General features: G+C 37.2%; 1 protein-coding gene across 1 annotated transcript; it reads left to right on the forward strand.

Moving 5' to 3' along the window:
• The first annotated feature begins 4,030 nt into the window (after positions 1 to 4,030).
• On the forward strand, positions 4,031 to 15,643 carry FBXL3 (F-box and leucine-rich repeat protein 3). Its single transcript, XM_010074172.1, has 4 exons — positions 4,031 to 4,393; positions 6,751 to 6,873; positions 9,967 to 10,138; positions 14,604 to 15,643. Exons 1-4 carry the CDS (start codon positions 4,031 to 4,033, stop codon positions 15,245 to 15,247), a joined length of 1,302 nt encoding a protein of 433 aa, XP_010072474.1. The 3' UTR covers positions 15,248 to 15,643.
• The last annotated feature ends 1,957 nt before the right edge of the window (positions 15,644 to 17,600 follow it).

Genomic DNA, 17,600 nt, shown 5'->3' on the forward strand with positions numbered 1-17,600 from the left:
AAAGAGCCCACCTTGAGGGGAAGCTTCTGCGGGAGGAGCGGGGCTTAAAACCTACCCTCGGTGTTCGTAGAGTATCGCTGCCTCGCAGCCTTCTTGTAATAATAGTAATGAATGTGTAAGTCTCGCATTATTTTCAGCGGAGCTGGTTCGCGGCGATTAGGGATAGGGTTTGTGTCTGAGTCGCCCCCTGTTTCAGCCCGTCCCCCTCTTACCGCACGCACTCCTCCTCCTGTTTCTAGAACAGCCTCAGTTCAGGTGTGAGCGACACAGGGAGCTCGGGCAGGCGTTGTCAGTGGGATGTAAACAGCCGTGCACAGTTGTTCGGCTTTTTTAAAAAAAACTGAGATTGTGTTCTGTCTGCACCTTGCTCGGCAATAAAAACAATGTTAAGCATGTGCTTTGCTGCTCCTCCTACTTGGTGACTGAACTGTGTGATTATGGTCGAACATGACTGTATTGCAAGCAAGATAGCGTGGGTTGTGCCCAGGTGCGGAGTTCAGAACACAGAGTTCAGAAGCAAGTTGTTATAACAGGTTGAGAAATTTACTTGGAAAATGTTATGGAGTCAGGGATCCTGATTTCACCCATCTTTCTGTCCTGGTAGAGTTGGGTATTCTCCTCCCCCCCCCTTCCCTCCTGTAGAGGTTAGATTTTAAAGCAAAGTTGATTATAGCAGCAATCTGGAAAAACTGATCAGTGATAACTGTGTCCTGAGTATGTTAGGGAGAGTTAAAAGCAAGATTCATGATTCAAGCATCATAAGAAGTGATAAGCACATTGTTCCAAAAATAGGTTGTACCTATACAGTAATATGCTAGCATGGAATTTTATATCTGTCTTTAGACTATCACATACGTAAAACAAAGTGAACTCAAGTGCCTAATTGAATTTGCCTGTTCTTGTATTAAATTTGCAGAAAGGTTTACGCTCTTAAGTGGCCTTTTTTTTATAAATAATTTTTAGATGATTCTGCAAACTTCTGTAGGCAAATATGCATTCTTTCCATTTTGTATTTGTTTTATTGTTAGGCATGTTAAGAGGTTGACACCAGTTATGTTTTTGAAAAGATATTCCAATACATTAAATGCTGAAACAAGGTCACAAAAATTAGTTAAATTAATTAGAACTTAGATGACTGAATAGTCATCTAATTCTTAAATTCATGAAGTATTTTTTAGTCTTGAGCTTAGACTTTTTTCTCTTTTGAAAAAGTTCCATAAAGAAATATTTTTGAACACTTATGATTACTCTCTCTTTTCAATTACAGGAGTATCCAAGATAAAAGTAACAAAAAAGTTTTCTGGAAATTTCCCATCCCCTACTTTTCAAGCCACGGCACTTAGAACACATAGCATCTTACTTTCTTGGAAGACTGTGACCTGAAATTCATCGTCAGTATAGCTCTAGTGATGGCCCTATTGTCTCTTTTCATCATTGGCTGTCTATAAAAACTTCGGATAGTATCGCACAGCTTCAAGAGTGCGTTTTGATCTGTAACCAGCATATATTAGCTGCTTAGAACTTACTGAAGTTAGCTCAGAGGTGCAACTTCTAAGTTTGCTGTGATGACCTGGGCCACTTCTGTTGGCCATGTCTAGGAGGTTATTTTTCCAGCTGAAAAATTCATATGGTTTTGTCAGTGGCAGCTCACTCCTGGTCTTTTCTAGGGGGGGTGGGGAAAGTCTCAGGTGTAGTCCTCCTGTCTTTGAAATGATCAGTGTGCTGTATATGTGAATCAGCTCGACTGTATGTGCACAATAGCCCCTATAATGTGTATCCAGAACTTAACCTCCTAAGGCAGCAATAAAAGTAGGCTGCCTAACCAGAAAATTTATGCATGTGTATTACCTTACTAGCAAAAGATGAGGCAGGATCTCTGCAGAGGAGGACTTGGAGAGCCAAGTCAAACAGTTACCTTGTGCAGTTTTTTACAGACTAACACAAGATGGCTTTGGAAGGAATTAAAGCCATCAAACACAGTATCCCAAATTTGGCAAGTGAATAGCTTGCATATGGTGATTGCTTGTTATAACCTGGTTGTAGTTGTGTGGAATATCCATTCAGCATGAAGTTTAAAGGAATAGTGTGCTTCAGACTAGCTTATTACAAGTAATATTCTTGGGCTATGCTTAGCATTTATCTCAAACACAAACATGACAGCTTTTCAGTGGATTTGCTAATTTAATTCTTGATTAGTTATTAAGTTTAATTATTCAGTTTTCACAGTTGCAAAATCCAGTTCCTTCATCTTTTTGTTAGTTGCAGATGATTCTAAGTCACTATTCCGTTTTCTTGCTTTACTTCTGTACCAGTGAATTTAGTGGCTCAGCAACAGAACTCTCTCACAGGTGGAAAGCTTGTTTCAGCACAGGAGTGTTTTGCATAGTCTCATCATTGTGAGCTGTGAATCACAGTAAATAGTTCTCAAGAAGCAAGCAGAGATTTTTGTTCAGTCATGTTTTCATTTTATGATTGCATCCAAGTGCTACTGGGATTGAAAAATGAAGTTGGAAAAAAATAGAGACGAATTCTGTTTGTCAGTCTCTCATGACAGCGTGTTCAGGTTTGTTTGCATTGTTTTATGAATAGCTTCAGATCTTTAGTGCCATCTTGGTATTGTCTTGTGAGTAGGTAGGATTAAAGTGTTTCAAAGATAGGTAAGAGGATGCTGGCTTTGAGAAAATAATCTATGATGCATTGGATGATAAACAGTATACATTTTCACTTAATATGTCTAGCATATTAAACTTTTTTTTTCAAAAAGCCTTCTAAACTTTCCCAGTTATGTACTGCAACTAAGTTAATTGTCCAGATCCCAAATTAACTGGGCGTATGATAATCTTACATGTGGAATTGTCCTTGAATGTTAAACCAGAATGATTTCACTGTGTATGAAGTCAATGCTTATCTTATAGAAATCATGGGAGCTGGGGGATGTTTATACATATCAAGCCCACCCCACCCCTGGATTTTCTTGTCTTTTTAGAGGCTAGAATTTGGTGTATTGTAGTTTAGTGTGAGGTCTCATTCATAGTCCTTGGGCATTACGTGGATTGCATTGAGGCTTTTAAAAATAAATTATTGGATGCTAAATTCAATTGTAAGCTGGCATGTACAAAAGAACACACTTTGATCAACACCCAGTGCTAAATATATTTCAGATGTATGTAGCGGTGGTGTTTTTCCCTCTTTAATAATGTGATATGAGGTAGAACTTGTGTAAGTGAGACCACTATGGAAGAAATATATGCTACTGAGAATGAGAGAACCTCTTGTCTCAGATTTGCTGAATTTAATATGATTTTGAAGAAAGTTTGCTGACTCTTCTGTAAACTTTTTTTGTATATTGAAACTTACAGACTATTACTAGAAATCTTTCATAATACCTATTTACTATAGTTGGAAAAGTGAAAGGACAATGATGTTCATGATGAAACATGTTTTTAAGGACACTGATTTGAAATAGATGCATGTTGAAGTAACCTTTTTTGAATAAATAAGTTAAAAAAAAAAAAAAGTTATTCCTGTCTGGGAATAAAGATTAATGGGTAAGGTGCAATGCTTGCAAACTTTATTTACTTTCTTGCCTGCCTTTTGCCTTTCACAGTTTGAAATGTTTCTGGTAAGTAGGACTGTATGAGCAACATGAATGTTAGTATTCACAAAATGGTTCAGGAGAATATCTTGCCATTAATAGGAAAGTAGAGCGATAATCAACAAAGCGGGAAAACAAATTAGGTTCAAACACAAAAGTTGAAACACTGAAAGTGACTGTTATAAATGAATTAGCACTGTTAATGATGAAAGGAGTCATATTAAAGATGTATGTTTAGGTGGTAATGTTATTTTTAGACTACCATTGACTCATTACTTTTTTTTTTTCTTTTGTATGTGTGTGGGAAACCCTGTAAAAGGGTGGTTACAGAAAACATGCTTTTTCACCTGCACAGTTTTTTATTAATATTGTTCTTTTCAGCTCTGTTAGGTTTACAAAAATATATAGGGTTCTTTTTCATATTATTTTTATAGAATGAAACGAGGAAGAAAAACTAATGAGGCCAACAGCAGTTCATCTGAAGAGACAACTGAGGAAGAATCCAAGAGACACAAGGTTATAGATGAGAAAACCATAGTTGTGCAGAGTCCTGACTGGGCAAACCTGCTTCAAGACATTATCCTGCAGGTGTTTCAATACTTGCCCCTTCTGGATCGCGCTCATGCATCACAGGTCTGCCGAAGCTGGAACCAGGTGTTTCATATGCCTGATCTCTGGAGGTGTTTTGAGTTTGAACTGAATCAACCAGCTACGTCTTACTTGAGGGCTACGCATCCTGAACTAATCAAACAAATAATAAAGAGGCATTCCAATCACCTGCAGTATGTAAGCTTCAAGGTAGTGTATTTTTGAGGCTTTTAGAAAGCAATTTTATTAAAATAAAAGCATTTCCTAAACTTGGTTCTTTTTTTCTTTTCTTTTTTTCTGCATTTTATTTAGAATATCTTAAGAAGATGTCTCTGATACTTTTGAAACAGCTTTGATGGTTCACTTTTATGAATATCAAAGCGTGAGAAGTACGATTTAATTTATGTCAATAATTGAAATACTGATGATAGGCAGTAATTGACAATTGTGATCAAAACATTTTAACATGCCTTCCTAACATTCAGTTATGTTCTTTATGATGTTGTTTTTGTTATTAGGATTGACAGTTATTTAAAAAGAAATATGTCAGCTCTCGTTGTGGTAGGCCTTGTTCTCAGGCCTAGTGTACTGAAAAAAGGGCTTCTCTAAATGGGCATATAGACATAGAGGTTGTCTCCTAGTTCATTTATTTGGATATATTTTCAGGACCAAAACTTGCAATAACAGTTCTGAACATGCCTTTTCATTGCCTTAATTCCAGTAGGTGGCGATTTTTGTTTGTTTGTTTTTTCTTGTAGCATCTTAACTGGTTTAGAATTGTGCCTCAGTGAATGGGCAGAAATGCTGCAGTTGTGATACTACTGTCTGTGTGGGTTCCTGCCTCAGAATTAAGTTTGATCGGGATACATAAATTGGGCATTTCACATCCTGTGGAGAGTTGGGTCTAATATTCATGGTTAGAAAACATCTAATGCACAAGATGTGACTTCAGTACTACTAGTAAGCAGCTAGCAGTTTTAAGACTAAATTTTGTGGGATAGTCTGTGTATAGCATCTACTCAGCACAGCCACATTTCAGTTAGCTGAAAAAGTAGATGGTATTTGCACAGGATAATATATCAACTGATTGTGCTTGGCTGACAAATACCATTTGGTCATAATTGGCATTGTTAACATCGTGGAATTATTTTCAGCAGATGAAAACCTTTACATTAGTCTTAACATTGGCCTACATATCCCTCTGTTTTGGAAGAGTGCTGTGAAACAGTCATGGCTGCGTATGTATCAGCTGTGTGACAAATTTGGAAAGGAAATGACTTTGCAGCAAGGTGGACAAACTAGTTGTTTGTTTGAGATCTGGCAGTTTTCATGTAGGAATCACCAGCATGAGGTTAGCTGGGGCACCTCTGCCTCATTACGTGTATTGCTACTGCTTGATGTGATACCAAAGGTAAACTGGTTATCACAAGGTTTGCAGGTTTTCTATCAGTGTCTGAATAAAGAAAATTTGTAGCAGTGTTGGAATCACCTTCCAGTGTTTATCTCCAGTCTACGTTGCTTTGCATCGAATGTTTTTGAAGGATTTCAGATTTCCTTCACTGGTGGGGTGATACCTGTGTCAATTCTTGCACGTGTTCCTTCAGTTGTCCTTCAGTGTTGCAGAATGAACTCTAGATTGCCAGAAATACTAACTAGCCAGGATAATTGTAAGGAAGTGGATATAACACTGGCTTTTACTCTGTCAAGGCTGAAAACTTAGAACTGTTTGTAGGCAAAGAAAGATTGGATTGTTGAAAGTTGAGGTTTTTCCGTTTGTGTTAGGGCAGAAAATGAACATTCATCAGACTTAGATCAGTTGCTGACAAGGTAGCATGGCTTATGGTAGACTTAAAATTGATCTTGTGATTAAGCTTTTTACTGTTCTGTAGGTTTACAAAGTTGTCACACCTACTGTATATAAGAGGTTATTTGGAAAGTACATCTGAGTGTTGGGGGAAATCCACTGGAGGCACATCAAGTGATTCAGTTGCGTAACAAGCTGAATAATGAAGATTTTTTTTTTTTTTTTTTAGTATCTATTCTATCTCTACTGTGGTATTAATGATGAAGGCCCAGTCGTATAGGTTCATATGATGATGCACTTAACTCTCCAGCAGCGATATGTTATGATCTGAGCCATCGTAAAAGGAATCAGCTTTTTCACACAGTAAAGTGTTTGTAGAATTCCTGAATTTTGTTAAGCAAGATTGTAAAGAGGAAGTGGGGTGGGCTCTGGAACCAAATGAACCTGCACTTATTGCTTGATGTGAAACATCTTGGAACAAATTGTTTAGCTGTGCCCTCACCACGCTAAATTTTAACAAACTGCTTGGGAGAGTGGTAAATGTATAGCAAATTATCTTGGGCTTTTGGTATGTGCTTTTTTTGTGTGAGAAAAAATGACATTGGTGGATTCCCAATGAAGTGTTTTGTGTGTTTTTATGAAATCATGTTTCAGAAAGTAAAGTGGAAAAAAAGTAAAAGTACATCTGCTCTGCTGTGCTTTTTTTGTAAAGAGTGTGTTCGATGCAGTATTTTCTGAACCAATAAATCTGTTTTGTTTTAAGGTGGACAGTAGCAAGGAATCTGCAGAAGCAGCTTGTGATATTTTGTCACAGCTTGTGAATTGCTCTCTGAAAACACTTGGGCTAATTTCAACTGCCCGGCCAAGCTTCATGGATTTACCAAAGGTATTTTAATATTAATGTTTTTGTATAGCAAAGTATTGCAGTGATTCATATGCTATTTCTGTAACTTTATGAAAAGTTTTATTGTAAGAATTTGAGTCTTTGTTAAAGAAAACTTTATTACTGGGCTCTGTTAAAAGGAGGAACTAAGATGGATAACTAAAGTTTCACTTATTCTCTGCATGCGAGAACTTAGTTCTGACCTTGTTCTTGCAAGTCCTCGTGTCTGTTGACCTCAATGTAATACTGAGCAACATGATCCAAGTCAGGAGGCCAGATGATTCATACCTGTGTAATTGTACTGTGGAAGATGTTTAGGAGACCATTATAATCAAATGAGTGGTAGAGTTTTATCCATGTGGATTTGCTGTAGGGATTATATTATCATTGAGCTGTCTTCAGAAAGCAATAAGGTCATGATTTTCAGAACTTCATGTCATGCAGTCAAGTGTCAGATTCTTAGGCAAAGCGCACTGTGTTTCTGAAATTTTCTGTCAGATTTTTACCCTGCATGTTTACCAAAAATTATATTTTATTAGAAGACATCTAATCTAGAAGACAACAAATCTCTTGTATGTGCTTCTAAACAAGAATTCCTGCTAGGGAGGCAGAAATGTGCTATTGCTAAGGAGCAGGAGAGTGGTTGGAGTAACCTGGGCTGCTTGTTCTATGGCAGGGACATCTCGGATGTCTCACAGCCTCAATTCTTGAATCCAGTCCACACGTATGTGAAGGGCTGGATACAGCTACACTATTAGCTGGATCTCAGTGATGTCATTGCTGATGATGGCAACAAGGACAAGCAAGAACTAGGGACAGCCTGAGGAAAGGAAGTAGGCTATAGGGTTTAAGCAAGGTTAGCTCCAGAAGGATTATCAATTATTATCCTTGGCAGTGATCAGAGCCGTGTCGTGTAGTTCTCTTGAATATATATATTTTAATCCTTAATTTTCAACGAAGCTTTCCAGATCTTTAATTAGGTTTTGTATGTTTTTTTCCTTTTTTCGATGTGCTTTGAGATGTGACTATCAGAAAACCTGAATGTAATGAAAACAATCCACAGTCTTACTGTGTTAGCAATACTTTGTCCTTTCAGCTCTTTGTAGTGTTTATTTCTTAATCTGAATGGTGTTTTAGCTCTCTTACTTAGCTTTCACTGGAGGGATATGTTGTGGTCCTATTCAGCTTGCTGAATAATTATTTGTAGTCACTCATGCTATTGTCTTATTCTAAAATCCAGGCTTCCTTTTTTTTGTTCCTAATAGGTTCACATGTGGCCGATGAAAAATGTATTCAAAATGAGCCAAAACCAACTCTAGGCATAATTCGCCTTTTGATGTTTACCACTCACAAAAATATTGTTACCAGCAATGATTTTTAAACTTTCTTAGACCACTAATGAAACTAAAGAATTTAATTGGACTATCAATAAGTTCTTGTGTGAAGCTGTTAGTAACAGGCCCATTGGGTGAGAAGCAGGCAAAGATGAATGGATCTGAAAAATGGTTAACACTGCACATTTTTTTTATCAGACTGTATAGGAAGTCTGAATGATTTTGCATTATCTTCATCAGTGCTCTTCTGATTTCAAGTAACGCAACATCTGGCACATATTTGCAAATCACATTTAGCGTTGTGTTGCCTAGTCTTTTCATTGAGCACATTCTACATGAATCATTTGAAGAATCATACTGTGGGCTACATATGTGGCAATACTGAAAAGACATTAAATCACCAGTTTTTACATTTTCGGATAGTGCCTATCTTCTGTTAGCTCTTCAGGCTACAGTTTGAAGTTGCCTGGTTTTGTAAACATGGTTAACTTTCTTTGCTTTTCTGTTTAACAGCCTTCTTAGTGAAGGGAATTACATTCTAAATACAGAGAACAAAAACACAATACTAACACTTTCAGATTACGGAGTGGCCCCTTTTCTTCAGTATGTAACATATATAATCAGCGTGTTGTCAGTATAGTTGGGAGTGGTTCCTAAAGCCAAAATGCTGAATGCTTCTGATTTGAACTTTGTTTCCATTTGCATGAACTGACTTTGACAGTTTAATGTGAAAATATTAATTCCTGTTCTAAATCTAATTGTGTGTGAGTTTTAGCAAAAACCACAAACATATCATGTAAGAATGAGCAAGTACTATTACCGACCCTTCTTTCATATAACTGTATTCAGGATTCTACATGTGCATGTGGCTTAGTGTGAAAGAGCATTGAAATCAAAGTAACAGATCATTTTATGGGATACTTAATGTATGCATGGAGGAGGTACTTAATTTTTTTAAGTCCTCTATTCAGTTGTAAGAAATCCTGAAGATAAGCTAATTATTCACTTCCTTCATACTACTGATGATTTCTACAAACACTGCTGTATCTGCTCCTTAGTCTGTGTTTCTCAAGTTAAGGTGTCCTGGGCTCTGTCTTGCTGGTAAGTTTCAGTGGTTACATGAAAATACTGCGGAGTAACCTTGAGCAGTGAACCTGCATTATCTCTGCTGCTTTATTGGTAATTACTTGATTACCTTCTCCTGGCCTCTGTTTGGACCACTGCAGTTAGCTTTGCAAGATAAAACCATTCAAACTCCGTGTGGATGGTAGGCAGGCAGATGTACTGTTTGGCTTTGGACACATCCTGACAGCACAGGGTTGCCACTCCTGACCGTGTTTGCATCTCACCAATGCAACACAACTCACCACGTGGGAATTCCTGTTCTAGAAGATGCTTCTTTTGTTATGCAACTTGCAAATAATCCTCAAAATTAGGACTTCTAGGCTTTCTCTTTGCTCATGGTCTTCCAATAGATTTAAGTTTGTGTAGTTGGTGGTCCTGGGACAGGTTCTTGGTTTATGCTTAATTTTTGACATTTTGATTTGCCAAATACATAGACTGATAGCAAAAAAATGATTGTACTTTCTCTGCTCAAAAATATGTCCATTTTAGTATTAGTTTTTAATCATGCAATATCAAAAGAATGCTTTTTCAGCAAATATTGTCAGTAAATAAAAGTAGGACTGCTGTGTACAGAGTAAAACCACTGAGATTTTTATTTTAGATACTACTGCTTCATTTAAACTTTTTCTCTTTTCAGTCTCACTTTATTTCTGCACTGACAGTGGTGTTCGTAAACTCCAAATCCCTCTCTTCACTTAAGATTGACGATACACCAGTAGATGATCCATCTCTCAAAGTGCTAGTGGCTAACAACAGTGACACGCTCAAACTGTTGAAAATGAGCAGTTGTCCTCATGTTTCTCCAGCTGGTAAGCTACTGTTGTTTTGGTTTGTTTGGTGTTTTGTTTTTGGTTTTTTGGGGGTTTTTTTAATGTATTAAATTCTATCTGAAACCAGTAAACCTCTGAAAAAGTAGAGGTGAGGTAAGAGTGAGGATGAATATGGTAACTACAACAACTGTCACTGAAAAAAATACTAATTCAACTGGTTGTCAATCCATCCGTCCCACCACTTGCAGAGCGTCTGTTCTGGACAAATAACCAACCTCTTGTGGAACTTTAAAAATTAGAGTATGTATTGACTTGAGGGTACACTACTTCTGCAGTGACTATTTAAATATGCCAGTATAATTAAGCTTTTTGGAACGTGGGCTCCTTTTTTGCAGTTCATTGTGGATGGATTTTGAGTGTTGCAATGTAATGGATTATGAAGATGCTCATTTAGTCATTCTGAAAAAAAAGCAGTTTAATCTTTTGCTGGAGAATGAGTGGCAGACAGCATCAATAAAGGGGAGATGAGACTGAGCTGTGCAGAACTTCTGCCATTACCAGATGTACTTCAATAACACTCTGAGTGTGTTTACAGCAAGAATGAAGCCAGCTTGTATCAGAATAAAATAACTCAAGATTGTTAAAGTTCATAGAATTAACATTTGTGGAAGATTTGTGCGATGCACAGCAGGTTTAAGTTTGATTCACAGCCCATCAACTTAATACTTAAGAGTTTTTCACTGAGAAATGGAAGAGGAATTATAAATTATATGCTGTCAACTTAGTTAAATTCCTCTTCTGAGGATAAGAAACTACTGTAGTCACCATAGCTTTCTTAATGCAAATATATTGCAACTGTAAGTATTAGGTATATGAGATGTAAAATTCACCAGCAGGATTCCCAGTATGTGAGGAAAATGATACTGTAGCAGAGGGCATGTTGCAGTAATGGTAACGAACAAAACACAAACTGAGTACCTTTTGCAGGTGTAGCTCTTGGACAGAACCTTACTTTTTTTGTATTAAGTAGTCCTGAAAACGCAGGTTTGTTTTGCATCAGATTTGTCCAGCAAAGTGTTCACCAGCCTGTTAACTGGAGTGTTATTGCCTACAAAGGTTTGTAATTGTAGATAGGGGTTTGTTTAAATTAGCTTGAGTGACTTGTTTTTCTGACTTAAAATTTTGTTTGAGAAGCCTTGTGCCTGAGAAGTACAGGAGCCATTATGTGTCTTTCAGGAGGAACAGGCTCCAGCAGTAATGTGCAGCTAGGCAAAGGGAGTAATTTCCTAGGACTTCAATCCAAGAGCAGCCTGTCAGCTCTAGCAGACTTTGCTGGCTTGTGGCTAATTCTTGCTATAAGGTTTTATGGAACATCATACGCTTAATAGTTTGGGAGAGGCCCATGGGTTTATAAAGTTGTTTGACTGGTGTATTCTGTTTGATCTATCTTGTATGATGTTTTAAATTGAAGGAACAATGGGTAAGAAACAGCGATGCCTGTTTAAGGAACAAGGAGCGCGATTGCTGTTGTCCTTCATAGGGTAAGGGTGAATAGAATGGGATCAGATGGGTTAGTGACAAAACCAGACAATGCTAAGCAGACAGGAGGAGAATTTGATTGTTTAATTCAGGTATGGGTGTGCCTTGAGATAAAAAAAAAAAAAGTGGAACAAAAGAAAGGAGCTGGTATGTGGATGATTGGCTTCAGAGCAGGCAGGCTGCAAAAATGACACTCTTGAAGGAAAATGAGAAACTTTGAGCACTGAGACTTACCTGGATTTTTTTTTTTCTGCTGGGAATATTATAAATAGCAGTCTGCTGTAAATGTGGAAAAACTTTTAATTGAACCAAAGGGGCCATGAGTTATGCTAAACTAATTACTTGTCGATGCACTTAAAATGATACAACAAGCCTTCAAATTGCAGCTGGAGGGGGTGGGGCAGCGGCAAATGTTCATTACTAGATTAGTTCTTAAGGAATTTGTTAAGTGAAGGACAGAGAAAAGTAGTGCAAATAGTGCAAGAGAGACTCCACTACTGCAGGAATAAAGGAAAAAGATTGATATGAAACTGAATTTCTTCCAAAGGATGCTGTGAATTATCCCTAAGTTCCTGTACGAAGGTAAATCCCTAAGTACTGTACAAATGTGTTAGGGTTTGGGCTGGAGAAACAAAGGCAGTAGTTTGTTTCTAATCTTTGTGAACTTATCTGAAGTTTTTTCTGCTTGCTGTACTTTAACTTGTGTTAGAACTGCAACAGTACATTGTTAAACAAAATAATGGTTATTTTTAAATCCACATTGATGTGCTGTTGTTTATTACCTGAAATATTAGCTATTAAAAGAGAGGGAACTGAAAGCATTTCTGTAAAGGCTGTATTTCTGCTCTACTTTTTGGGTAGGAGGGTTGCTTCTCTTTGAATGGGGAGATAGGGGAGAAGCATGGATGTAGGGTGTGTCTGCATCAGCAGTTTAGTAGAGGGATTTTTCTGATACAAATCTCTGCTGTATGTTATTGGAAAAGTTTAGCTCTTAGTGAAACAAAGGTTTAGGCAGTGCCTGGGGATGTTCTGTGAATGTACCACTTGCAGCATGGGCTCCAGGCAGGCCCTCCAGTACCTATCTACAGTATTCATTGTCACTGCTATACACAGGCTACAGGATGTCATTGCCAGTATGTGATGTGGATATCCAGTCCTAGGCCCATAAAAGATTGCAGCAAGTTGAACCCAGTTCTTCTCTTCTTGCATTGTGCTAGTCAATAATGTACCTTTAAAGTTAACAAAGATTGTTTTTTTGAAGGATGGCAGCTTTGGATAACAAGCTGATTTGGATGCTAAATTTGTAGCCAGTTGTTTTGGGAATCTGTGTAGTGATGAGACAATCTGTCTGAATCTTGAAACTGTTTAAAATGTTTCATGTGTCAACAGGCCTGGGTATTATGAAGCAACATGCCCAAGTCTGCTTAAATGGAGTGGTCATAGTAGCTGTTGCAGGAGTATTGCTGTAAGAATAACTGTTCGCTGTGATTCAAAGACAGGAAGTAATCTCTGGAATGTATAGGAGGTACACAGAAGTTTGTTAGTTATACTTAGTTGTTCAAATTTTGTACTCTACTCTTTAGAAAAAAAAAATTAGATTTTCACTTCATCATGGTTCCCATCCCCTCCCCTCTGAATGAAATAATGAATATGCTTATGTATATAAACTGTTTCTGCAGGAAATAATTGCAATAAGAGTTGGGTTAAGATTCTGTTTACATAAATTCTTTTTTTTTAAAGTCATCTAACAAACTTTTTATATTTGAAATGACAGTATTTGATACAGTTAGAAGAGCCTCTGATGCATGTGTTCTTGCAGATCCTTGAGTGGAAAATACATACTTTTTAGATGTCTACGTTAATGCAATATTTTTACAGTATTTTTTTTAAGAAAGTGTTTTATAGGCTTTTTTTTTTTTGAGTTTAATAACTGCATCTTAAAATAACTACTGTCTTTCTATATTTCTTCACATTGCTTCAAAGCTATTGTGTATTGAGCTCAGGTTTTTCAGTTCTATATTAAATGCTATGTTCTCATCTCCTCTATTAATGGAAAGACCATATTCTGAATTTCACTCAGTTTTCTGGGTCATGAAATGCAGAGGACTGTATGCCTTTTTTAGTGCATTTTTTTTTAGTACTGTTACTAGTGCAGTACCATTGACTGTGTCTGCAAATAGGATGAGTGGAAACGTTATAGACTGAACTGAATTATTTTTGTTAGTGTCTGTCTTCCATGAGCAGCAGGTTATATTGATACATTAAAGGGAAAGTCTGAAAATCGCTGTTCCAGGAATTACTGCTTCCAATTTGTAGTGTTTTCCCTCTTTTTGCTGTTGTTCTTCCAAATTTAAATATTTATACTTTGCTAGAAGGAACAAATACTGACAGCAGCAACTTCTGTATTTAATTAAAATCTAGTGTTCATTTTAGTTTTGCTTAGGTGACAGATTAATTCATGGTTGCTTTGTGAGCCACGGACATGGACAGAAGTTCTTCCAGTGCAGGCTAGGGAAATACTTTTATTATGAGCAAGCCCGTTTTACAAAAAAGAATTTGAGTATATGTGGTCTTAAAAGAGGGCAGGACAGTCAGGGTATGTTCTTTATATATTTGTAGCAGGGGAATGGACTCCCACAGGAAAGTATACAGTGTAATGTGTTGACTTCTTTATGTTTCCCTAGCAAAACAGCAATGTAGTCCTGTGGGAGGGTGTGTGTGTTTATCTTACCATGTAGGTACAAAGAAGTCACAAGGGCATGCTTATTGGAAAAAGAGTCATCTTCCAGTTGTCCAGTGCGATCTTGTTTTGATGTTAGGTCTTGATTGCATGTTGAAATACATGATCTTTGCACTCTCATGACATACGTAAAAAAAAAAAATCACTCTATCACCTGTATGTTTTTTGTTCACTTATTAGTATATTTACCTGTGCGACACCTTTCACAATGTTCTCTTTCCCCAGGTATCCTTTGCGTGGCTGACCAGTGTCATGGCTTACGTGAGTTGGCGCTGAACTACCATCTGCTGAGTGATGAGCTTCTGCTTGCTTTGTCTTCTGAAAAACACGTCAGGTTAGAACACTTGCGCATTGATGTTGTCAGTGAAAATCCTGGACAGACTCAGTTCCACATGATTCAGAAGAGCAGCTGGGATGCTTTCATCAAGCATTCTCCTAAAGTAAATTTAGTCATGTACTTTTTCTTGTACGAAGAAGAGTTTGACCCATTCTTTCGTTACGAAATACCTGTCACTCACCTTTACTTTGGAAGATCAGTAAGCAAAGACGTACTTGGCCGCGTTGGGATGACGTGTCCTCGGTTAGTTGAACTGGTGGTGTGTGCCAATGGATTGCGGCCGCTGGATGAAGAGCTGATCCGTATTGCAGAACGCTGCAAGTATCTGTCAGCCGTTGGCCTAGGAGAATGTGAAGTCTCTTGCAGTGCCTTTGTTGAGTTTGTGAAGATGTGTGGCGGTCGTCTCTCTCAGCTTTCTATTATGGAGGAAGTTTTGATTCCTGATCAGAAATACAGCTTAGAGCAGATTCATTGGGAAGTCTCAAAACATTTGGGTAGAGTCTGGTTCCCGGACATGATGCCTACATGGTAAAGTCCTTAAAAGACTTTGGGGCTGATGGAATAGCACCTTAAACTCAAGCTTACCATATTGCAATTTACTGTATAAGCTTATTTAATACTATAGTTTTTACTGCGAGTTACTTCATTGTTTGATTGTAAAATTAATTTTTAATTCAAAGATGATTTATGAAATACAGATTCAAAAATAGAAATCATGGATAGCTCCAAAACCTGTTTTCATCCAAACAAAAATCTGTTTTCTGATTTAGATTTGTTCTTTTTCATTGACAGTGACCTCAAACTTCGATGGAAATAAAAATGTATGTAAAAATATTGAAAAGTACCTGCAAAATATCAGTTTTAATACGCTGTCCTTCTTTGATTTAGACATTACTACTGAACACTATCAGGTTTGATCTTAAAAAAGCAAAACACAATTTATTTCTTTAACAAATTGCACCTACCAAAACTGCATGCTTCTGTTGCAGACTGTAGCATTTCTAAATCCAGTCACTGAGATGACAAGATTATAAGCAGTATTTAATAGGCTGTGACATGTACACATTCTTTTATATTAAAGTCATAAAAGGCAAGAGCAATACATAATAATACAGTTTAGACAATTAAAATATAAAGTTTGCTACCTTACTCAACAGATTATTAGAGCCACCTAAAATGTATTTAGAGTGCAAACAAATAGTAGTGCAAGCTACCAGACATGGTGTGGGGTTTTTTTGCCTCTATGCATTTTAATGTAGATTGCTCATGGGGTCTCAGATCTGTGTCTAAACCTGTTTTAAGGTATTTTATGTCTAGCTCAGGAAGCGAAAGCGTTCTGGGGAAAAATGTAGATACATTGTATTTAAAAACACATCGGAGTTAATGAGCTTTTGTTGCACATTAACTGGTTTTGCAGCATACGGTTAGATGGAATAAGGTATAGTTTATTAAATGAACCCTGCAGTGTTAAATGGGATGACATGGATGTGAACAGTGTGAGACAAGAAAGCTAAAATTTGAATGGTGACTAAGAACTTTTTAACAAAATCTTGGACCTTTTGGCTGCTTTCAATTTGAGAGAAATGACATTGTAACAGTTGCTTAAGCTGTATAAACTAATTGTATACTGTAAATCTGTTTCAGAAATGTTTATGTATAAAGTGAATGTTTGATAGTTTATCATTTTATATACCTTTAATTCAGCTAGTTCAATCATTTCATAATATTTAAAAACTGAAAAGCAGTAAACATGCGTGAAGTAGACCAATCGGCAAAAATTTGGTTTAAATATTTGGTAAATCAGTTTTATTGAAGAAAGTTTTTAGTTTGTAAGTGGTGTAGGAAGCATATTGCCTGTGATCTGAATGTGGCTTGTGACTCCATTTCTTACCACCAACAGTTACGTTATTTTCTCTTGTACATTATTGATTGGTAACACTAAAGTGTTCATGTGACTGCTGAATGTGTTTGAAAGGTGCAGTCAGCCACCAGCAAGGCAAAGTGCTCCAGCTGTGGGCTCTACTGAACTCAGCTGGTGGCTTCTTCTCATTCGAGCTGTACAGCTAGTTCTGGTAATTAGATTTTCTTACTTTCTGATTTCAGTAATGTTTATCCAAATGTATAGTTCAAGTGTAATACACTTACAAGCATATTTAAGTTCGTAACTATATTTTGAGCAAACAATGCTCAGTGGACTGGATATCTTTATAGGAGAGTTGTATGTTTCTGTAGAGCTTTGATTTTAAAATTGCATTTTATGAAATACAGTTTTTGTATTAGAATTTGTTAATGTAATACTATAATTTGCTTTTATTTGTATAAAAGGTGTCAATATATTTAGTCTGTAAAAGTAAAAAATCTCAGTGTTTTTTTTATATTCTGACTCTTGGAATTGCCTTTGTGGTAAAGATGGAATAACACTACCAATCTAGAGAAGAGAATGTGCTTTCACTAAATTAATGTGTGAAGTTATCTCATTAGTAAGGCAGCTAAAACCTTTTGGGACCTTGACTGCTGGTGTCCTGATGTTGGAAAGGTAAGTTGGTCTGTTGCTTACTGCTGTGGTAGTGGGAATAAGTGAAAGGCAAGACACAACCTAAACAACAGAGTTGCCTCTGTCTTGGTTTCAGCTGGGACAGTTAACTTTTTTCATAGTAGGTAGTTAAGAGGCTGTGTTTTGGGTTTGTGCTGAGGAGAAGGCTGATAACACACTGATGTTTACAGCTACTGCCAGGACAGTCAAGGACCTTTCAGCCTCTCTGCTGTGCCAGTGTCTGCAGGTGCAGGAGAAGCTGGGAGGGAACACAGCCCCAGGTACTAGCCTAGGATTCAATCTTAGGTTTAGGACTGAGACCCAGATTGGCCAATGGTATATTCCATATCAT

This window comes from Pterocles gutturalis, unplaced genomic scaffold (assembly GCF_000699245.1).
Source record: "Pterocles gutturalis isolate BGI_N339 unplaced genomic scaffold, ASM69924v1 scaffold9472, whole genome shotgun sequence".
Lineage (NCBI taxonomy): Eukaryota > Metazoa > Chordata > Aves > Pterocliformes > Pteroclidae > Pterocles > Pterocles gutturalis.